Source organism: Heloderma suspectum, chromosome 2 (assembly GCF_057233095.1).
Source record: "Heloderma suspectum isolate Gila_16-S chromosome 2, 16-S_ref, whole genome shotgun sequence".
In the NCBI taxonomy this organism is placed as follows: domain Eukaryota; kingdom Metazoa; phylum Chordata; class Lepidosauria; order Squamata; family Helodermatidae; genus Heloderma; species Heloderma suspectum.
Window position 1 is genome coordinate 73,166,688 of NC_139459.1, and position 24,058 is coordinate 73,190,745.

At 44.4% G+C, this 24,058-nt stretch overlaps 1 protein-coding gene across 4 annotated transcripts in view; it reads left to right on the top strand.

Annotated features, from left to right (window-relative positions):
• Positions 1 to 24,058, top strand: part of APC (APC regulator of Wnt signaling pathway) — a 115,071-nt gene that overhangs the window by 80,155 nt on the left and 10,858 nt on the right. For all 4 annotated transcript variants that reach the window (XM_084833870.1, XM_084833872.1, XM_084833873.1 and 1 more), the window contains 6 exons: positions 1,135 to 1,513; positions 4,631 to 4,726; positions 11,417 to 11,556; positions 14,177 to 14,254; positions 21,471 to 21,587; positions 22,757 to 22,971. In XM_084833870.1, the coding sequence (XP_084689996.1) occupies positions 1,135 to 1,513; positions 4,631 to 4,726; positions 11,417 to 11,556; positions 14,177 to 14,254; positions 21,471 to 21,587; positions 22,757 to 22,971 (1,025 nt within the window). The remainder of the gene's footprint in view (positions 1 to 1,134; positions 1,514 to 4,630; positions 4,727 to 11,416; positions 11,557 to 14,176; positions 14,255 to 21,470; positions 21,588 to 22,756; positions 22,972 to 24,058) is intronic.

Consider the following 24,058-nt stretch of genomic DNA (forward strand, 5'->3'; position numbering starts at 1 on the left):
ACTTCTAGTCACCACTTGTGAGGGGGCTCTCTCCGTTCTTCCAACCAGTACCTATGCTCCTGCACTGGTGAGATTCTCCCCCAAATCCCTCTTTCCCACCCACCCCTGGGTGACTACAGAACTCCTTGCCACCGGGTCTGCCTTTCCTAGTCACCAGTTCAGGTGCTTTGGTCAGTGTCTCTCCTCACCCTGCCACCTTCAGGCTCTCACCCACAACCCTCTGTTGGTGTAGTGTGATGCTTCACCACTCTCTCAATTGCTGCCACCAAAACCCTTTCAGAGCTGCTTTCTTCCTTTTTTTGGTAGCACAGACCAAGCAGCCAGCACATGGGGGTTATTCCATAAAACCTTTCTTAATAAATAAAAAGGAAACTGTCCTTTTTCCTTACAACAGAATTGGAAAGAAGAACTGGGTTGGGATGAGGAAAGGATATCAAGAATGATGATTAAAATAAGGCAACACTATAAACTGCACAATATAACTCTTGCTTTTAGTTCTATATTTAAAACCTTTCATACCCTCTCTCACACTTTCTGACACACTCTCTAAGCCACAGACTATCTCACTAGGGGTTCCCACTCTTATCTCTCAATCTAATCCCTGACTTATCTAGCTGTTTCCAGTCTATTTTACTCCCAGACCTATCTCTCTCACAGAAGCAATCACTCTTAATTTTTATGCACAAGCTCTCATTCAGTCACACTGCATTCCATTCTCACTCAGCTACTCTCCCTTTCTTTTACTTGCCAAACTGTCATTCTTGCCCACACTCTGCCAAACCTTGCCTCACACTCACCTGTCAATCATTCCAGATACATACCAGCCACCATACATATATACAAACCTTTACTATTTACATATTGTACATGTGGAATAGCCACAGTCCTCTAAACCTAAACATTTGAGGAAGCTCTTAACATTAAAAAGAATAATGTTCTTGACTGTTTCTGATTTCTAGGTGCCATTACTCTTTTTGCGGTGCTCCAAAATAAATGTAATTTAATAAATAGCTAATGACTAGTATATTTTACAATTTCTTGAAGTCATTCCAAAATATTCCTGGTGGCATATGCCATCTACTTACTCATTTACTTCTTAATAATGGTAACTTCCTAAAATTATTTGCTTTGCAGGTTGAAATGGTGTATTCATTGCTGTCAATGTTGGGTACTCATGATAAAGATGACATGTCACGGACTTTGCTAGCTATGTCTAGCTCCCAGGACAGCTGCATAGCTATGCGCCAGTCTGGATGTCTTCCCCTGCTCATCCAACTTCTACATGGCAACGATAAAGACTCTGTTTTGTTGGGAAACTCCCGAGGCAGTAAGGAGGCCCGTGCCAGAGCCAGTGCAGCACTGCATAATATCATTCACTCCCAGCCCGATGATAAGCGAGGCAGGCGAGAAATACGTGTCCTCCATCTTTTAGAACAAATCCGAGCTTACTGTGAAACATGTTGGGAATGGCAAGAGGCACACGATCAGGGCATGGACCAGGACAAAAATCCAAGTATGTTGCTTATAATGCTTAAAATTGTTACTGATAGGTTTCAAAACCAGTGTGAAGTGTTCTTTAATGTCACAGTGTTAAGTTCTAGTGTTTTGTAGAACAAACTGTTATAAGCAAGCTAAATGAGAGATGTGACCTATAATTAGGGCTGGGCATATCTATTTCAGGCTGTATCAGTTTTGCATGTTTTACCACAATTCTGCTTCATTAGTCTGTGCTTTAAAAAAAGTCCCTCAAAATATATCTTTATATTTTGATAAGTTTGATCTGCATCTCAAGATTTGGAGAAGTGGGAAATCCAGTGAATAGCTAAGTTTCTATCTGCCTGATAGAAGTAGATCAGGTCACTTTGTATAGAAATTTACAAAGACTAAATTCCTCAAACATCCTTACCTACAATGCAACAAACTGTTTTCAGTAAAAGTTATATTTGGGTGCATTCCAACAAATATATACAACTACAATTGTCTATTTAATATAATTGCTTCCTGCTACTTTTCTTACACTAGGATAGCTTTTGGAAATACTGTATTTGAGGTAGGAGCAAGGAGTAATGTGTTAGAAGGTGCAAGTATGCTTTCTAACTAATTTAGTGCAGTCCAAGGATCTTCAGTGTATGGCCTGTGAAATATGAAGTTATACAGTACTGTTCTGTTTGATTTAAGAAAGAAAGTTCCACTACCTTGAAGTATCTAAGTCTCAGCCATTTATTTACGTGTAGTATTTGTACACCATATTCTTTTACAACATTAATATCTAAAGTTGCTAGCAAACTATAAAAAAAACCTTGAAATAAAATGGCATAGCATTATGCATCAATCCACTATATCAGCACATAAAAACTAAAAACGTAAAACAAAACAACTGAGCAAAATCTTAACCCCCCCGCGCCCGATGATGTCAAGAGGATGAGGTCACTGCCTCCCATGACATCTTCTGCTGTACCCTCTCTTTCCCCCCATTTCTCTGTGTAGGGAGAGGAATGGCACTCTGTGCCTTTCTCTCCACTTAGAAAGGGTCTTGGATGGGTTAGCAGGAGATAGTTTCTGCAAGCCTTGGCCAAGTCAGGCTCTTCCTTCCCATGCTACTTGTGTCTTGATCAAGATGTGAGTGACATGGGAAAGGAGTGGTGCAGGGGAATCCCCATGTTACCTCTGATCAGAGATAACAAAGGGATTCCCCTCTGCCCTCTGATTGGGAGGATGAGCCGTATCCCTCTGATCAGAGATAACAAAGGGATTCCCCTCTGCCCTCTGATTGGGAGGATGAGCCGTATCCCTCTGATCAGAGATAACAGGATTCCTCTCCTTCATGGGACTTGGGGAGGGGAGGCACCTCTCCGTGAACTGGAGGTTGTCCTCCCCTGTTGTAGACACAGTTACAGAGAATTTCCTGCCCCATTCTTCACCATATGAATCTCGTTGATTGTCAGAACATAGAGTAAGGCTTCATCCTCAGAACCTATTGATCAAGGATGAAGATACAGGTAAAGATTTCTCTCAGATACAATGGATCCTGGCTATTTAGGGCTTTGAATTTAAATGCCAGCACCTTGAATTGGACATAAAAGCTTATAGGCAGACTCTGTGCCATTGAGTTAAAATTTGGTGAGAAATGAGCCCTGTAGCTTGTTCTGGCGAACAAATGAGCTGCTGAGTGCTGCACAACTGACAACATCCAACCCATCTTCAAGGTGAAGGCTCAGGTGGAACATACTGCAATAATCTAAACAAGTTATCCAGGCATACAGGATAGATACAGAATCCTGTTCCACGTCAGCTCACTATACATTGTTTGGAAAAGGTGTTCCTAGCAACTGATGCTACCTGAATATCCAAAATCAGTACTAGATCCAAAAGCATCCCCAAACTGCAAACCTACTCTTTCTGTGGGTATATAATTCTATCAAGGACAGTGACAACTTCTAACCCTCATTCCCTTGCTTGTCCACCATCAACACGTTATTCTTTTATATATTCTGTTCCAATCTGGCCCCCTAGCCACATACAGACATGGACTCCAGAGATTCACTGCCTCTCCTAATCTCTAATTTCTTCAAATGGTCCTTTAAACTTATACCACTTATTTATTTATTTATTTATTTATTTATTTATTTATTTATTGCATTTCTATCCCACCTTTTTTCCTCTTGCAAGGAACCCAAGGTGGCTTATATTCTCCTCTTCCTGCTCCATTTTATCCTTACAACAACAGCCCTGTGAGGTAGATTGGGCTGAGAGTCTGTGACTGGCTCAAAGTCACCCAGTGAGTTTCCATGGCTGAGTGGGGACTAGAACCCAGTTCTCCCGGCTCCCAGTCCAGCACTCTCGCCACTACACCACACTGGCTCTCTTAAGGACACTTAAGGACACGCTTTAGTGTCCTTAGTGGAGAATATGCACCTACAGATCAAATGGAGGAAAGATGGTTATTGATTGCTCTAGATATTTTGGTGGCTTTGATACGCTGGATTCACTCATAACTGTGTGATCCAATTGATATTGCCTAGGAATAACTTGTCAGGGCAGTTCTAGCAAGTGTGATAGTAACCTGTCATCTTCCACAGAGTTTCATTCTGTCCTCACTCGTAGAGCTGCTATATCCTACATGGGGCTTTGCTCCATTTAGTGAAGGAAAATAGTAGCATATAATGCTGTTGGGCGATGATGTCCAAAGTTTTGTACTTTGAGCAGAACACCCAGCTCAGTACTGCCTTCTTTCCCCTCATCCCCCACACCTGCCATCCAGTATAGCTAGACTTGGATGTCTCCGTTATCACATCAGGGTTTGTCAACAGTGGTAGATTAAATCTGAATCTAGGCTACATGGAAGTGATTATGGTTGGAGGGGCCTGTGAGCTTTGGGACTGGATATCCTTGTCATTCATTATCAGGGTTACTACTCCTGCTCAATCTAGTGTGAAGTATGGGTTTGCTACTGGATCTGTTGTTGTACTTAATGGATAACTGGCAGAAATCTGGAAAGGATGATACAACTATGTGATAATTAGATTGCATTTCATTTGTCTAATAAATAGTTTTAAAGCCCAATCTCTAAACTTTGTGTTATTCTTAACTGACAAAGTAAATAGTGATTATTCTCCTTGTTCTGACACAGTGCCAGCTCCGGTTGACCATCAGATCTGTCCTGCAGTATGTGTTTTAATGAAGCTTTCATTTGATGAAGAGCACAGGCATGCAATGAATGAGCTTGGTAAGACCAAAAGGATTATACTGAAGAAAACTGATCTTTCTTCTCCTGTCCATAAACTTGCTTATCAGTCAAAGATAGAATGCTTCACTACCTTCTCCACAATTTAATTAAATCAGTTGTCATATTTGGGAGTGTGTGTGTGTCAAATGAAGTAAAACTGTCCTCGTTCCATTTCAGAAGTGGCAAATGCTCAATTCAAAATGTCAAAGTTTGGAAGTCTTAACTATACAGTAAGAAAACTTTTTAGCTTTTCAAATAGTGGCAGGATTTGTATGTGGGTTGTTACTGCCATCCCATGTTAGCTCTGCTCTTTGCACCTTCCAGGAAGCTCTGATTGTATCAGATTTATGAGTATTGAAGCTAAATGCATTTAACTATGACTAGCGGCTGGTTACAACCACAATTACAAACTGTAACTGTATTAGTTTGGTTGGGAGTGATTGTTGGATGAGTGGAGTGTATGAGTTGACTGGTTGATTGTATATTTGAATGGTGGGTGGCTGTGGAGAGTGTGTGGGTATTTTACAGCAGTAAGGATGTGCCTTGTTGTTGTTCAGTCGTTCAGTCGTGTCCGACTCTTCGTGACCCCATGGACCATAGCACTCCAGGCCTTCCTGTCCTCTGCTCTCTCCCGGAGTGTGCTCAAGTCCATATTCATTGCATCGGTGATGCTATCTAGCCATCTCATCCTCTGCCATCCCCTTCTCCTTTTGCCTTCAGTCTTTCCCAGCATCAGGGTCTTTTCCAGTGAGTTTTCTCTTTGCATTAGGTGGCCAAAATATTTGAGCTTCAGCTTCAGTATCTGTCCTTCCAATGAACAGTCACAGTTGATTTCCTTTAGGATTGACTGATTTGACCTCCTTGCAGTCCAGGGGACTCATAAGAGTCTTCTCCAGCACCACAGTTCGAAAGCATCAATTCTTCGGCACTCAGCCTGCCTAATAGTCCAGCTCTCACAGCCATACATTACTACTGGGAAAACCATAGCTTTGATTATACAGACTTTTTTCAGCAAGGTGATGTCTCTGCTTCTTACTATGCTGTCTAGGTTTGCCATAGCTTTCCTCCCAAGAAGCAAGCGTCTTTTAATTTCATGGCTACAGTCACCGTCTGCGGTGATCTTGGCGCCCAAGAAAGTAAAATCTGTCACTGCTTCCATTTCTTCCCCTTCCATATGCCTGGAAGTGATGGGGCCAGATGCCATGATCTTAGTTTTTTTAATGTTGAGTTTCAAACCAGCTTTTGCACTCTCCACTTTCACCCTCAACAAGAGACTCTTGAGATCCTCTTCGCTTTCTGCCATTAGGGTGGTATCGTCTGCGTATATGAGGTTGTTGATAATTCTCCCGGCAATCTTAATTCCGACCTGTGATTCATCCAACCCGGTGTTTCTCATGATGTACTCTGCGTATAAATTAAATAAGCAGGGCGACAATATACAGCCTAGGATGTGCCTAGGAGACTCTAATGTGGGGACCCATGGAGGAGGCACCACTGTTCCACTGACTTGGGGCAGACGGAGATACGGTAGGAGGAGGGGGTTGGGACATCAAAGTAGAATGGGCCACAGGTGTTTATATACTGTTCCCCTTCTACCCCGTTCCTCTAGCTCTCAGTGCCCTCCTGTCTTGTGGTGCTGCTATTTAATGCCAGATCGGTCTGCAACAAGACCGCACTCATTCATGATTTAATTGTGGATGAGAGGGCCGACCTGGTGTGTATCACTGAGACTTGGGTGGGTGAGCTGGGTGGAGTCAACCTGACTCAGCTCTGCCCGCCTGGGTACTCAGTGCAGCACCAACATAGGTTGGAGGGCCGGGGGGTGGGGGAGTTGCCGTGGTTCATAGAACTTCCATCTCTATCACCAGGAGACCACTCCACTTTGGAGCAGGCCTTGAGGGGTTGCACCTGGTGTTGGGCCATAGAGACAGATTGGGGATGCTGCTGTTGTACTGCCCACCCTGCTGCCCAGCATCCTCCCTGACTGAGCTGGTGGAGGCAGTTGCAAGTGTGGTGTTGAAGGAACCCAGGACGGTGGTTCTGGGTGACTTCAACTTCCATGATGAGGCTGTCTCCGGAGTTCCAGCTCAGGACTTCATGGCCTCCATGACAACCATGGGGCTGTCTCAGTATGTCATCGGCCCAACACATGAAGCAGGGCACACCCTTGATTTGGTTTTTGCTCCAAGTTGTGAGATGGGTAGTCTGAAGATTGGGGGGCTCCAAGTAACCCCATTGTCATGGTCAGACCATTTCCTGGTGAGATTTGAACGTATGACATTACTCTCCTCCCGTGGGGGTGGGGGGCCTATTTGGATGGTCCGCCCTAGGAGGCTGATGGAATCCAATGGATTTCTGAATGCTCTTGGGGATTTTCCAGTGGAGAGAGCTGGTGATCCATCCGAGACCCTAGCCTCACTGTGGAAGAGTGACATGCGGAGGGCCATCGACATGATTGCACCTGAGTGCCCTCTCCGGCACTGTGGAGCGCGTTCTGCTCCCTGGTATACTGGGGAGCTGCGGTCATTGAAACAGGCTGGACGTTGGCTGGAGTGCAAATGGCGCAAGATTCAAAGTGAAGACGACCGAGCACGCTCTAGAGTGCATAATTGTGCCTATTGCGTGGCAGTGCAGGCAGCAAAGAAGGTTTATTTTGCTGCCTCCATTGCGTCCTCAAGTAGCTGTCCAGCGGAGCTCTTCCGGGTGGTCTGGCGGTTGTTAACATCTTCCCCAGTAAATGGGGCCCTGGCCCCGTCGAGGACCCGCTGTGACCTTTTTGCATCGCACTTTGAGGACAAAATCGCTTGTCTCCGCAGCGACCTTGATGCTGTTGTTAGTGCACTACCAGTCGAGGTGTCTGATGCCACCATCTGCCCAATTTTGTGGGATCAGTTCCAGTTGTTACAGCCTGATGATGTGGACAAGATGCTTGCAATACTGTGACCAACCATGTGCCCTCTTGATCCCTGTCCCTCCTGGCTAATAAAAGCTAGCCGAAGGGGTATGACTGGGTGGGTCCAGGGAGTGATAAATGCTTCCCTACAGGAAGGGGTGGTCCCTGCTGTCCTTAAGGAGGCAGTAGTGCGGCCACTCCTGAAGAAGCCCACCCTGGACCCAACAGTATTAGACAACTACTGCCCAGTCGCGAATACCCCTTTTCTAGGGAAGATACTTGAGAGGGTCATGTCAGAGCAACTGCAGGCACTCTTGGAGGATACTGATTATCTAGACCCATTTCAGTCTGGGTTTCGTTCTGGTTATGGGACTGAATCAGCCTTGGTCGCCTTGATGGATGACCTTTATTAAGAGAGGGACAGGGAGTGCAACCCTGTTAATTCTGCTCGATCTCTCATCAGCTTTTGATACCATTGACAATGACATCCCCCTGGATCAACTCCGTGGGATGGGTATTGGAGGCACTGTGCTACAGTGGTTCCGGTCCTACCTACGGGGCCAATTTCAGAGAGTAACATTGGGTGACTATTTCTCGGCCCCTCGGCAATTGAGCTATGGGGTGCCGCAGGGTACCATCCTGTCCCCAATGTTGTTTAACATCTATATGAAGCCTCTGGGAGTGGTCATTAGGGGATTTGGAGCTAAATGCCATCAGTATGCTGATGACACACAGCTCTATCTTTCTGTGACATCTGAATCAGGAGAGGCTGTGCAAGTTCTGAATCAGTGCCTAGACTCAGTGATGGGCTGGATGGGGGCCAATAAACTGAAGCTGAATCCTGGCAAGACGGAAGCCCTGTGGGTGAGTGGTTCCCGGGTCCGGGAGATAGGCTCATTGCCTGTTCTGGATGGGGTTGCACTCCCTCTGAAAGATCAGGTCTGTAGTCTGGGGGTACTCCTAGATCCATCATTGTCGCTGGAGGCCCAAGTGGTCGCAGCAGCTCGGAGTGCCTTTTACCAGCTTCGGCTGGTTCGCCAGCTATGACCTCTCCTGGACAGGGATAGCTTGACCACAGTGGTACAGGCATTAGTAACCTCAAGACTGGATTACTGCAATTTGCTCTATGTGGGGCTGCCCTTAAGGCTGGTCCAGAAGCTGGAGCTAGTGCAAAATGCAGCAGCTCGGCTGTTGTCGGGAGCTGCCCCTTTTCAGCGTGTAACTCCTTTGCTGAGGGAACTGCACTGGCTGCCTATTCGCTACCGGGCCAGGTTTAAGGTATTAGTACTAGTGTACAAAGCCCTAAACAACTTGGGACCAGGATACCTGAGAGAGTGCCTCCTTCCCTACCAACCTGCCCGGTCACTGAGGTCATCAGAGGGCATGTTCCTGGTGTTTCCACATGGACCTATCGCCCAGTTGGAGTCCACCAGGAGAAGAGCCTTCAGTGTGGTGGCCCCCTTCCTGTGGAATTCCCTGCCTTTAGAGGTCAGGCAGGCGCCAACATTGTGTTCTTTCTGGCGCCTCCTGAAGACGTTCTTTCAAGAGGCCTTCCTTGCATGACCAGCCGTGGATTGTTGAATTCCACTTCGTTGGGATTTGTCTTTTTAAAAATGTTTTAACTTTTAAAAACTCTTTTAACCATTGTTTTATTCTTATGTTGTTCACCGCTCCGAAATCTTCTGATGAGGAGTGGTATATAAATATTGTAAATAAATTATAAATAAATAAATTTTAAAAGAAGATAAACAGCTGCCTTGAGTGCCATTTTTCTTGGTAGAAAGGCGAGCTACAAATCAAATAAATAAATAAATAAATAAACAGCTACATAGCAATACATCATTTACAAGAAGTGTGTGAGTGTGTGTGTAACTTTTACAAGTGTCAAAAAGTCATTTTTACCCTGTTTTTTAAACTAGTGGATATCATTGATTTAGTGTGATATGGGAAATATGCTAGTTCAAATGATACTTCCTAGAAATGTGCAGATTCCAAAAGAATAGTCATGTTACTTTGCTGTAACAAAATGTGACACCTTAAGACTAACAAATTAATGTATTAGTACTATGAACTTTTGTAGGCAGAAGCCTACATCAGAAGCATGAAGTGGATCTTTAAATTAGCTACTTTAATTCAGGTGATCTGGTGAATCCTGTTCCTGAATATGGGCACAGTCCTCAAGATGTGCAGTACAGATTGCCTTCAGCCTTTGGAATGGCTGGGCATAAAGAAACCTTGCTATCTGAATTCTCCTGGAATCATTTTCTCTCTTACATTAAAACAAATTGGTGGTTGCTATGTCAAACCACACCAAACATTCCCAGTTTAACATACATAATGTGGGCACTGTTTTTTCAGGAAAAAGCAGGAAACTCAAACTGTAAATGTTGCTTGTGAAAGCATTCTAACTCAACCATTTCTCAGAGAAAGGAGATAGGACATTAGCAGTGATGGGCGAGAGCCTCCCCATGTCCCTCTATTTTCATCTTCCTGCCTTTTCTCCAAGGAGCTCAGGGCAGCATACATGGTCCCCCTTTATCCTCTGTAATGTCCCAGTAAGGTAGGTTAGGCTGAGAGATGTGACTGTCCAAATTTACCCAGTGACGTTCATAGCTAAGCACAGAATTGAACCTAGGTCTCCAAAGTAGAAGTCTGACACAGTGTCCACAACACTACACAGACTCTAGGAGAGTGCCCACTTCATTTTGGGGAAACACTGGTTTAAAGTATCTGCCAGGGAGTGGTGGGAGTAGGTTGGATACCACCAAAGAGGTGCTTAGACCTAGAATTGGGATCTTCACCCATTATCTCAAAGGCTTTCCATCAGTAACCAATATATGGGCTACTGATCTTTTGAACAAGCAGATGTTTTGCATTTTCTTCTAATTAGAAAATTGAAGCAGAAAGTATTTGTGTACATACTCAAGATCACTTTAACAACATGATGGTATTCACACTCAGGATGCTAAAATGTTTGGATTTTCCTCACATTTTCAGTGCATGGTTGATTATGGTTTTTAATAATATTGTGAATCATTGTGATTCCAGATTAGCTAACAGGTAGCACAGTCCTGTGCATACTTAGTCTTAAGGCCCACCGTGTTCAGTGGCATGTACTCCCATGTAAGTGTGCTAGAGCAGTCTTCCTCAACCTGTTGTGCTCCATATGTGTTGGACTACAACTCCCACCCATCAGCCAGGGGAATCCAACATATTCAAGGAATTTGGAAGGCACCAGGTTGGGGAAGGCTGCCCTAGAGTAAAAGGGTGTGATTTTGTGTACATGCCATAAGTCATTTAGCTCTCCATACTGCCATTTTGACTTTATGAAGAGTTTTGTAGCTCCTGATTTTAGAGCATATATTGAGGTAGGCATCTTGACTCCTGATCCCTCTGTCTTAAGGCCACAAATTTGTATATGTGCAGGAAAAAACAGCAGTGGTGCTACACACATACGGTTCTTTTCATTGAACTCTGTTCACCTGTGACATGATTTGAGTATAAGATATAAGAAAAATATTGCAGCTGTGAATGCTTAGAGTATTTCTTACTCTAATCCGGATGATGCAATATGTATAGATGGAAGGTTTTGTTTGATTTGAACCAGGTTGGTTTGCTTTCTTCTCCCTTGGATTCTTAATACCCTGTCTTGAAATGCCCCTTGGTCTTTAAGACCACTTCTCAGTTTCTGTTTGGATAGATGTTTTATAATTACTCTCTTGCTTTGGGATTTTGGAGAATTAACATTGGCTTAGGAAAATAATTATTTATAACAGTCATTTCAACTATTTTTATAGGGGGATTGCAGGCCATTGCGGAATTGCTGCAGGTGGACTGTGAGATGTATGGGCTTACTAACGACCACTATAGTGTCACATTAAGGCGGTATGCTGGAATGGCTCTGACGAATTTAACTTTTGGAGATGTAGCCAATAAGGTAGGTTATTTAACATGTTTTTTCTTGCTTAATACTTTGACTATTAAGAGTCTGGAATTTGGACTATCCTACATATAAAAGGCTGCTGACATTAATGTTAAACTACCATGATACAACTGGGTATGGAGCAAAAAAGTGTGGTTCAAGTAGCCTCTTTGAATTATTATTTTTGACACAGCATAGTATTATTGTTTGCAATTATAAGGATTGTTTCTTGATAGCTTAAGTCTACTAGAGTTGACCACCTGAACAATGGTTGGTATCTGAGTTTTGTGTCATCTGAGTTGCCACACTGGCCGCAGAAGTAATAGTGGAGTGGAGCAGTAATTGGAAGAAATGAGGAACAGTGAGAGCTTTTTTTTTTTGCATTTAGCTTCCTTCCCCTCCTATAGCTGCCTCAAGAAGCCAGAGGGAAGAGGCATCATAAACATCGGCCTGAGTGAGGAGATTTCCACCTCCAACAGATGTTGAAATCCAGCTGCTGGAACTCCATCCCAACAGCCATTTCTGGGGCAGAGGGGACTTCCCCGTGCTAGATACAGTCCCAGTACAGCACTGTCAGCAGCAGCAGCAGCAGCAGAATAGAAGCTGGAAGAACTGAGGAGCAGGAATATATTCTTTGATTTTTTTTTTGTATAGCTTCCTGCTCCTCCTCCTAGCTGCCACTACCAAGAGGAGCTGGAGGAGCTGCTGCTATGAACATCTGCCTGGGTGAGAAAACCCAACATCCAACTGATGCTGACCTCCAGCCACTGGGACTCCTCTCTCCTCTAAGAACGTTTCTGGGGGAAGAGGATTTTCCCTTAGCCCGATGCAGGCATTGGGACTTCAGCAGCAGGGGTGACTGGAGAGGGGGTTCACCTTTTGGGTGCTACTTGTATAGATGTTGCACTGCTGCTGTCACCCCATTTCCAGCTGGGTGATTTCCAGCTCCCCAAAACCAAGAGTATCACAGATGATTATCTGTGATACTCTTGGTTTTGGGGAGTGAGGAAATGGCAAGAAAGTGTTTGGATAGTCCCAGATGAGAGATGGAAAACCAGGTATCCTAGAAATTAAATAAGGCTGTCTGATGGATTGGAATTTTTTGTCTGAAAACCACGTAGTTGGTTTTGGAGATGGGTGCCCTAAATGCGCTTTATATGATATTAGACTATTATCTGTACTGAATATTGTTGGTGGACATTTTAGAGTTTCCTTCTTGTTGTTTTTAACACTTTTATGTAGCTCGTGAATTATTTTAACACATTTTTGTACCTCCACCTTAGCGCAATTCTTGAGACTGCTGCTATTTGAGGATTTCAGTCTTTCTTGGCATGTGCATGTTTTATATAAAGCTGCTGCTACAGGTCCGTAAGAGGCCTTTTTGGTTGGTGGTATGCGGATGTGTGTCTTGGGGCCAGGGTAATGGAAGGGGTTGGGTGCCACTGTTGGGTTGGTCTTGAGCAGGGAAAGGTATGGCAATGGGAGAGGGACAAGCCAGATAAGGGGAAGGTGAGATAGCCAAGTGTGTGCTATCTCACTTTCTGTTCCCTCCTCTGAACCCACTGAGTCTTCAAGTGTGATTGCCAAACACCTAGTTGGTAAATAGAAAAACATCACTGATACAGAACTTGAGCCAGCTTGGGGGGCTCCTGGTTCCAGTGCTGCTTCTGGATGTCCAAAGGTCAAAAGCACCTTTTACTAACTCGGTCTGGTAAGCCAGCTGAGTTCTTACCTGAAGAAGTTAGACTTGGCAACAGTAGTTTATGCCCTACTCACCTACAGGTTGTACTACTGACTATACTGTACTGTATGTGGGGCTATTTTGAAAATAGTTCAGAAACTTCCGCTGGTCCAAAAGTCAGCCACCAGAGTTTTGGCAGCAGCAAGGAGATTGGAGCATATCATTCTGATATGGTACCAATTACACTGGCTACCAATTTGTTCCGGGTTCTAGTCCCCACTCGGCCATGGAAGCTCACTGGGTGACTTTGGGCCAGTCACAGACTCTCAGCCCAACCCACCTCACAGGGTTGTTGTTGTGAGGATGAAACAGAGAGGAGGAGGATAATGTAAGCCACCTTGGGTTCCTTGCAAGAGGAAAAAAGGTGGGGTATAAATGCAATAAAAAAACAAACAAACCTTAAACAGCCTGGGACAGTCGTGTATCTGGAATGGCCTCATCCCATATAAACCCACTAAAGACCCCCGTTCCACTGTAGAAGGCCTTCAGTGTATTCTTGCCATCTAAGGTGCGGTGGGTATGCATGAGAGCCCCGGCCTTCTCAGCTGTGATGTCCAGACTACGGAACAGTTTGCCTAGAGAGGTTCTTTTGACATGCCGTGAGGACAGTTTTATTCCAACGTGCATTTGACTAACTCAGTCTCTTTTATGAATGTTTTAGACTGTTGCTTATTATTTTGTTTTACCATGTATATTATTGTGTAATTGTTTTAGCTTTGTTGTTGTGAGCTACCTTGAGCGCACTTAGTGCAGAAAGGGGGGAGGGGATAGAAATAATAAATGTCCTGTTTTTTATATATTTAATTGTACCATTAAAGAAATCAACTTGTGATCACCTGTCATCATAATCCTGTTTAATATTTTGTTTCATATAATCTCTCTCTTTTTAAACAGGCCACATTGTGTTCTATGAAGGGTTGCATGAGAGCTCTTGTAGCCCAGTTAAAATCTGAAAGTGAAGATTTGCAGCAGGTAACCCTTATTTATTATTGGAAGATGTCTGCTACTGTGTGTTACTTTTTTCACACTTGTTTGCACACCATTTATTTTCACACACCTTCTTCATTTCTCTAAAGTTTTTCTGTTTTCTTAACAGTCTGTATGTTCTTTCAGAAGCTTCAAAATCAAATCCAGTTAGCTACACATTCACTAATACATTCTTACCTGAATCTCTCTCTGGTGGCATAAACTAGTGTTTCACTTCTTTTGATCAGAGAAACTTGATCAGGGACACCTTAGTAGAATTATACCACTTTTAATGTTAAGATTAGGAAAAGCCCAAGCATTTTATCCAGTTAATTTGCCCCTTGATTTTACAGGATTGTATTAGGAACATTTGCATTTTGAAAGGTGGATGGATTTCTGGCTGACTATCAGCTGATTCACAAAGTCTGACAGTCCCAGATTTGCTGCTTTAATTTCATTTTAAAACATGTACATTCTCATTTGTTAACAATGAACTGTTCAGATGCGATGTCTTGTCTTGGTTTCTCACCATGAATGTTTATGGGTAGTCTGTCTGGATTTGGGTCTGATATTACCTGCCAAATTGAATTAATATTTTACATAAAAATTGCATCATTATTTAAATGTATACCTCCCCACAAAAAACACACACAGTCACAATTCGAACTTACAAATAGGCAATTACAAATACTTTCTTTTTTCGGGTGAAGAGTATAAAGCATAAAGAAACTATGTAATTTTACCACAAATACATAGAAGCCTCATAAATAAATCCCCAAGATGGTAGTCAGCAGTATAGTATTTTCACCTGTGGAACTAATATTAAAACAAAATTTGAAATGAACCCTTGGACTTCTGACTCAACTCTCAAGCATTAAATTAAAAATTTAAGAATCCAGTACATGAAATAGCTTATATTGGATATATGAGGAAATGAGACATCCTAAATTGTTGCCTGGTGTTCAGCAAGTATCAAAGGGCAGGTAAGTTCTCCTTTGTGGTTTCTGTGCATCACACATATGGGCTCTGTGCCTGCATGGAGTCTCATTCAGGAAACATATTTATTTATTTATTTATTACATTTCTACACCGCCCAATAGTCAAAGCTGTCTGGGTGGTTTACAAAGATTAAAAACATTAAAAATACAGTATACAGATTTTAAAAGCCAATTACATAAAAAACACACAAAAAGACAATATACACAAAAGAATGTTTATCTAAAACAACTTCAAACAAGCAGTCTCAAAGCAAACAGCCATAACCATAAGCCATTCCAGGATCAATTAAAACTTATCATATGCTGCCAAACACCTGAGAGAAGAGAAAGGTCTTAACCTGGCGCTGAAAAGATAACAATGTTGGCACCAGGAGAGCCTCATCGGGGAGATCATTCCATAATCTGGGGGACAGCACCGAGAAGGCTCTCTCCCTTGTTGCCATCTTCTGAGCTTCCCTTGGAGTAGGCAGCTGGACGAGGGCCTTAGATGTTGAGTTCAGTGTACAGGTAGGTTTGTGTCGGGAGAGGCGCTCCGTCAGGTATTGTGGTCCCAAGCCATGTAAGGCTTTATAGGTTAAAACCAGCACCTTGAATCGGGCTCAGAAACATACAGGCAGCCAGTGCAAGTGGGCCAGAGCCGGCCTTATATGTCCGGACCTTCTGGCCCCCGTTATCAATCTGGCCGCCGCATTTTGCACAAGCTGCAGCTTCTGAACCATCTTCAAAGGCAGCCCAACGTTGAGTGCATTGTAGTAATCTAACTTGGAGGTTACCAGAGCATAGAGAACTGAAGCCAGACTATCTCTGTCCAGATTGGGGCGTAGCTGGGTCACCAACTGAAGTTGGTAGAATGCACTCCGTGCCACTGAGGCCACCTGAGCTTCAAGTGACAAAGATGGTTCAAGGAGCTACAAACCTGCTCCTTCAGGGGGAGTGCAACCCCATCCAGAACTGGTTGAGCACCCTCCATCCAGTCAGAAGAACCACCCACCAACAGCATCTCAGTCTTGTCTGGATTGAGTTTCAGTTTATTAGCCCTCATCCAGTCCATTGATGCAGCCAAGCACCAATTTAGCACATCCACAGCCTCACGTGAAGAAGATGAAAAGGAGAAATAGAGCTGCGTGTCATCAGCGTACTGATGACAATGCACTCCAAAGCTCTGGATGACTGCACTCAGCGGTTTCATGGAGATGTTAAATAGCATGGGGGACAAAACTGACCCCTGTGGAACCCCATACTGGAGAATCCACGGGGCCAAGCAATATTCCCCAAGCACCACCTTCTGGAGCTGACCGTCCAAGTAGGAGCGAAACCACTGCAATGCAGTGCCTCGCACTCCCAGCTCAGACAATCATCTCAGAAGGATACCATGGTCAATGGTATAAAAAGCCACTGAGAGATCAGGGAGAATCAACAAGGTCACACTCCCTGTCTGTCTCCAGACATAGGTCATCATATAGGACGACCAAGTCTGTTTCTGTGCCAAAACCTGGCCTGAACACTGACTGAAATGGATCTAGGTAATCGGCCTCATCCAAGACAACCTGGAGCTGGCTGGCAACCACCCACTCAAGAACCTTGCCCAGGAAAGGAACATTTGCCAATGTTGTAAAATTACTAAGATTTTCCAGGTTCAGAGGAGTGGTCTCACCACCGCCTCTTTGAGGCGGCCCAGGACACTCCCTCTTGCAAGGAGCATTAATCACTTCCCTGGCTCAGCCAGCTGTTCCTTCCCTGCCAGTTTTTATAAGCCAAGAGGGGCAAGGATCCAGTACGGAAGTGGTTGCACGAACCTGTTCAAGCACCTTGTCAACATCCTTGAGATGTACCAATTGAAACTCATCCAGAAGAACAGGACAAGGCTGTGCTCTGGATACCTCACCAGATTCACCTGTTATAATACTGGAGTCTAAGTCCCAGCGGATGCAAGAGATCTTATCCTGGAAGTGCCTAAAAGGTGTCCCCAACCAGTCGTGTCCGACTCTAGGGTGCGGTGCTCATCCCCGTTTCTAAGCCGAAGAGCCAGCGCTGTCCGAAGACGCTTCCGTGGTCATGTGGCCGGCATGACTGAACACCAAGGTGCACGGAATGCTGTTACCTTTCCCGCCAAGGCGGTACCTATTTATCTACTTGCAATTTCTTGCTTTCGAACTGCTAGGTTGGCAGAAGCTGGGGCTGAAGACAGGAGCTCACTCTGTCATGCAGCACTCGGGTCTCGAACTGCTGACCTGCCGACCTTCCAGTTTGCAGTTCAGCGTCTTAACCACTAAGCCACTGCGGCCCAGTGCCTAGCATTGGAAGTGCCTAGCAAATGCATTACAGCTGGCCTCAGAGGGGTGTACAGTGTCCTTAGGGCCGGCATGTAATAGCCCCCGGACGACTCTGAACAGCTCTGCTGGGCAGCAGGTAGCTTCAATAGAAGCAGAAAGATGATTTTTTTTGGCCGCCCTCACTGCCCCTAAATCTATAGCTGAAGGAAACATTTTTGGCAGGAACCCTTCCACACCGTCCACTGCACATGTCCCAGCGGGTTCCTGCCTGTCTCCTCAGTTGTCTTTGGACCGCCTTTCTGAGAAGATGCTTCTTCGGGAAGTTTGTCTTGTTAGAAATTAGTTAATGGTGCTGAGGTAGTTAGCTTTTTCTTCTCCTTCCTTTTCTTTTCTAACCCCCCCCCCCCCGATAGTTTAGTTAGCTCTTTGTTGATCTTTCTTATTTTTCCGAGGTCCTGGATCATCGAGAGAGGAGACCTGCTTGGCTTAGGTCAGCAGGTTTAACCCCAGAAGCACGATCCTGTATCGAGGATCACCCATTTGATGGGGAGGGCCACTTTAATGTTAAAACTGATGAGGCTATGGACTCCTGACAGAAGGCGAAAAATACAGCAAAAAGAGGGGGATATTGCAACAGGGTCAGTACATGCTGTATCAACATAGAAAAGGGTATCAACAACAAGCTTTCTACCAGCAACGTCAATATCAGGATCAAATTCCTAGGTTTCAGAATCAGTCACAGAGAAAGCAACAGCAGACAAATTGTTTTCGCCCCTCTCACTCTAAGGGGACAACTTCTGAACAGAGACTGTGACCTGACTCTTCATCAAACTCCTCCCAATTCCATGTTTCCAAAGTCTGGTTTCCCTCCTTTCCCATTTTCTATCTGCTTGGTTGATAACTTCCGATCCCTGGGTTCTTGACATCGTCCAGTTTGGATACCAAATAGAATTCGAAGTCCTCCCTCATCTCGGTATTGTGAAAGTCACTGCACCATCGAAAGTTCTGTGAGAGGAGACGGAAACCCTTCTCGGGGAGGATGCTATTCGAAGGGTTGTTCCGTACAGGACAACGGATGGTTTTTTCCCTGCTACTTCACAGTACCAAAGAGAGATAGAGGACTTCGACCTATTCTGGATCTCCGAAATCTCATATGGTTTGTGCATACCTGGATCGCACTCAAGGTATTGAGGTATATCCATACTTAGACGATTGGTTAGTTGTGGCATGATCCCAGCACCTTCTTTTCTTGGCTGTCTCATTGATAGGAAATCTCACTTCACTGAGTCTCATAATCAGTGAGGACAAGTCGCGCCTCGAATCCACTCGGAGAATACCGTTTATTGGGGCAATTCTGGATTCTGTGACAGCGAGAGCTTATCTTCCTCCTGACAGATTGCATACTCTTGTAGAATTAGCCATGGAACTCTTTAGAGATCATTTGACAATGGCATTCAATATTCAGTGGCTTCTTGGCTTGATGGCATCAACAGTGTATGTGGCTGCCTATGCAAGACTCCAAATAAGATGCCTGCAGGGTTGGTTGCTAAGGTCGTTCAATCCAACCAGCAATGCCTATTGCATCAGGTTGACAGTGCCAGGGATGATTGCAGACAGTTTGGTGTGGTGGATGCAACCGTGCAATCTGATTCAAGGCATGCCTTTTTCACAACTGATGCCAACACATGTGTTGGTGACTGATGCTTCTCATCTAGGATGGGATGTTCATTGTGCATCTACAGACTCGTGGTGTTTGGCACGACATCAAAAGATGTTTACACACCAGTGCCTTGGAATTGCTGGCTGTGAAAAAGGCCCTTCACTCTTTCGAGACGCAGCTCACACACGGGCATATTCAAGTGCTAACCAACAGTGCAGCAATGCTTTGGCACTTGAACAAGCAAGGGGGTACCCGGTCAAGCACATTGGTGGAAATGACAATCGACTTGCTGGATTGGGCTCTTGCAAGAAACATCACCCTCACAGCCCTTCATATACCAGGCAAGGACAATCTTTTAGCAGACTCTTTTGAGTCGAACTCCCCAAGTATCACAAGAGGCAGATGGCGAGTTCATCCCTCAGTCTCATCTTCCGCCAAATGGGGCGCACCAACAATAGATCCGTTCATGACTGCTTGGAATGCAATTTGTCGCAACTACTGCTTCAGAGGAGGACTGGGCAAGGGGTCGCTCAGGGATGCCTTTCAGCTTCGTTGCTTGGGAAGTCTGTTTTATTTATTTCTATCATTCCCTCTGATAGCGAGGGCCTTGCAAAAGATGCAGAGGGACCAAACACTTCATCCCAATAGCACCATGGTGGCCCAGGCAACTGTGATCTGCTCCCCTGATCAAACAGTCAGAAGGAGACTACATGAGACTGCCGTCGATACTGTCCTTGCTGACAGTGGACAACAACTGCGTTCATCATCCTGATCTGCACACACACCAACTTTCCGCCTGGAGACTTCATCCACAGTAGCTTCTTTTTCAGGGAAAGTGCAGGCGACTCAGAAGCTGAATACAAGACTCTCTCATAGGGACAAATGGGAGGCGTTTTCTCAGTTTGTAGCTTTGAAAGGCATTGACCCATACTCTGCTCCCTTAGAGACTATACTTACCTTTCTGCATATCCTCTTTGATAGAGGACTTAAACTAGCTTCAATTAGAGTGTACTTGGTGTCTATTACGGTCTTTCATCTACCTATTGAGGGTTTTTCCACGTTTGCACACCCTGTTCTTTGTCTGCTTTTGAGGGGCCTTAAGAATTTAGCACCTCCAATTAAGAGTTTTGTGCCACAGTGGAGTTTATCTGTTGTTTTAAAGATGTTAACTTCCAAACAATGTGAACGTTTAGCCAAACTTGATTTGAGACTGTTTTCTTGGAAAGTGGCATTTTTAATTGCCATTACCACAGCACAGAAGACTAGTGAACTTTGTGCATTAAGGACAGATTCTCCATACCTTATTTTCCATAGGAATAAGGCAGTTCTTCCCTAGATACAGCTATTCTTTTACCTAAAGTTATATTGGGTTTTCATATGAACCAGGATATCATCCTACCTACTTTCTTTCCTTCCCCATCGTCCCAGTTGGAGACTACTCTTCATACTTTGGATGTGCGTCGAGCACTTGCATTCTATAAAGCAAGAACTGAGCCATTTCGAAAATTACAAAGACTTTCTGTTCGTTACGAGGGACCTAAGAAAGGTCTTCAGGTCTCCTCACAGCATCTTGTGGCTTGGATTATACATGCCATCAGTCTAGCCTATGAACTCACTGGACTATGCCTAGATGGTCCTGTCAGAGCACATTCAGCTAGAAGTGTGTCAGTGTCGATGGCCTTTGGGGGTGATGTTGCTACTAGATATCTGCAGAGCTGCAACATGGTCAAGATTGTCAACCTTCATCTCGCACTACAGGCTTGGTGTGTGTGCTAGAGAGGATTGCAACTTCGGTCAAGTAGTTCTGTTTTCCATTCTCCAATAGGACACCTACCCACCTCTGGTAAGTCAGCTTGTAAATCGTCCATAGGTGTGATGCACAGAGACCATGAAGAAGAAATGTGGGTTGCTTACCTGTAACTGTAGTCCTTCGAGCGGTCATCTGTGCATTCACACAACCCACCATCCCCACTTCCATGTCGATGTCACTATTGTTGTTGATCCCAGAGTGAGAAATTCTCCTTGGTAAAGAGGTCAGCTAGTTGGTCTTAAGGAACTGAGGAGACAGGCGGGAACCTGCTGGGACATGCACAGTGAACAGTGCAGGAGGGTTCCTGCCAAAAATGTTTCCCTCAGCTATAGAATTTTCTCAAACAAGGCTCCGTGCAGGCACAGAGCCCATATGTGTGAATGCACAGGTGACCACTCAAAGAACTTCAGTTACAGGCAAGCAACCTGCATATGTATAAAAGTTAAAGCATGTTAAACTTCCTTATTATTCCATTTTTCAGGTCATTGCAAGTGTATTGAGAAATTTGTCTTGGCGAGCAGATGTGAACAGTAAGAAGACACTACGTGAGGTTGGAAGTGTGAAAGCATTGATGGAGTGTGCTTTGGAAGTTAAAAAGGTGCTGTCTGCAAAATAATTTCCAGAAATTTCCAGTTTCTAGAATTATTTTGTTTCCTTGTTCAAAAAATGAAAGTATAAGGTGGAAACCCAACTAGTATTCCTCTACTGACAGAAATCTTCTGTATGCCACCCTGAGATCCTAATGATTTAGGGTGGGATATAAATGCTTTATAGGGCCGCGGTGGCTTAGTGGTTAAGACGCTGAACTGCAGACTGGAAGGTCGGCAGGTCAGCAGTTCGAGACCCGAGTGCTGCGTGACGGAGTGAGCTCCCGTCTTCAGTCCCAGCTTCTGCCAACCTAGCAGTTCGAAAGCAAGAAATTGCAAGTAGATAAATAGGTACCGCCTCGGCGGGAAAGGTAACAGCGTTCCGTGGACCTTGGTGTTCAGTCATGCTGGCCACATGACCACGGAAGCGTCTTCGGACAGCGCTGGCTCTTCGGCTTAGAAACGGGGATGAGCACCGCACCCTAGAGTCGGACACGACTGGTTGGGGACACCTTTACCTTTACCTTTTTATAAATGCTTTAAATGAAATAAATACATAAATAATAAAACAGGGAGGGAGGCCATTTTCAGAAATTCCCCCTCCTCCCTATAACCCTGTCCTTTCTCCCCCCACCCCATTCCAAATCAGCTCTAGAGGGTTGGGGGACCTCTGGATAAGATTGGAGGTGTGAAGGGCTGTAAGGGAAGAGGGGGAATTGATGCAAATTCCCCCTCTTTCTGTTCTGCTGATGGAAGCCTTCTATTGGCACAGGGAAACTGGTTAGATTCTACTCATGGTTTCTCCTTTAATAGCAGACTGAAACAGTTTCTGAACTTACTAGATTTCTGTTTTTATTTGGTAGTAGCCACATGTTTAAATCCATCAAGTTGGATCCAGACTAAGTTAGTCATGCTTGGGCCACAATGAAATCAGTTGAACAAGTTACTCAGGACTAACTTGATTTCCATAGATTTCAGTGCAACGCTTTTGACTATCTTACAGTGCATTCCTGTGCATGTTTATTCAGATACAAGTCCCATTGTGTCAATGGTGCTCACTTCCTAGTACGTGTGTTGTTATACAGTGAAGCTGCTATTAAAATGAAGTGTCAAAACATATTGATTTGTTTAAAGTTTCACCCCAGAACTGTAATTCAGTGTTTGTTTACTCTTTCTGCAGGAATCTACCCTAAAAAGCGTATTGAGTGCCTTATGGAATTTGTCAGCACATTGCACTGAGAATAAAGCTGATATATGTGCTGTGGATGGTGCTCTTGCCTTTTTAGTTGGCACACTGACTTACCGGAGCCAAACAAACACTTTAGCCATCATTGAAAGTGGAGGGGGAATACTCCGTAATGTCTCTAGCTTGATTGCTACAAATGAAGACCACAGGTAAGTGTCCCATTTAGTTACATTATTTATTTATATCTCAAAGCATTTTTACTCCCCCCCCCACCCTGCACCCTAAAAGGCTCCCAGAGCAGCTTATAGATCAGTAAAAAACCAGACAGTTCCTGCCCTGTCTTATAATCTAAAACACATGACACAGAAGGAAAAAGGGATGGGGAAGGAGGAGGAACAAACTCTGCCACCACATCTCAAAATTATGAAACGTTTAAGGACCAGCTATAACGTTTATAAGGGATGGAAACAGTTCAGGTAAAGGAGGAGCCCAAAGAATTTGGTCTCTCATCAGAGCTGTTGAAGCGGCCCTGTGTCCTATCTCCCTCTACTGCAGGTTCATGTCTCCAAGTTCAGTGTTCTACATGTGTAGCAGGCTTTACATTTTATGGAAATTGCTGGTGCAGCAGATATTGGGCAGTATCCAATGCTGCCCATCTGCGAGCGGTGCCCACCGCCACTTCCATTCTGCTAGAGACCTGTCCCGCCAATTCTGTTGTGTCAGCAGCACCCACCGCTAGTGCAGTGGAGATTTAGCGCTTCCAGGAACAAGCCCTGAAATGAGTGGAAACACTTGTTTTTAGAACGGGGCAGCTCGATGGAGCTCCCTTATGCGAGCACCACCAACCTGTCCTGTTTCAGAAAGGAGTGTTTCTGCATGTTTTGGGTTGCCCCCAGAAGTGCTACATCTCAGTTGTGGAAGCAGTGGGTGCCATTTGTGGAACAGAATTGGCAGTGATGGCCACTTGCAGGAGGTCTCCATTGGATCCTGCCCAGAAAGTTCATAAGAAGTAGGCAGGTATGATCAAGGTCATGCTTAATGTTATAGTATGCTTTATGATGCGGTGTTCTTAAAAACTGTGGATTAAGAATTTTCTGTGGAAGACAAAGTGATTAATATTTAGTAGTGCTATTTGTATTGAAGTATTATGATCTTTATTTTAATTGGTTAATTATCTACTTAACCATTTAAAATAAGACTTTGGCTAGAAACCTAGTTGGAATCCAAAGGGCAGCAAGGTACAGGCAAACATGCATGCAGTACAGCTCCCAGCACCCTTTGAAAAGCCGTCCCCAA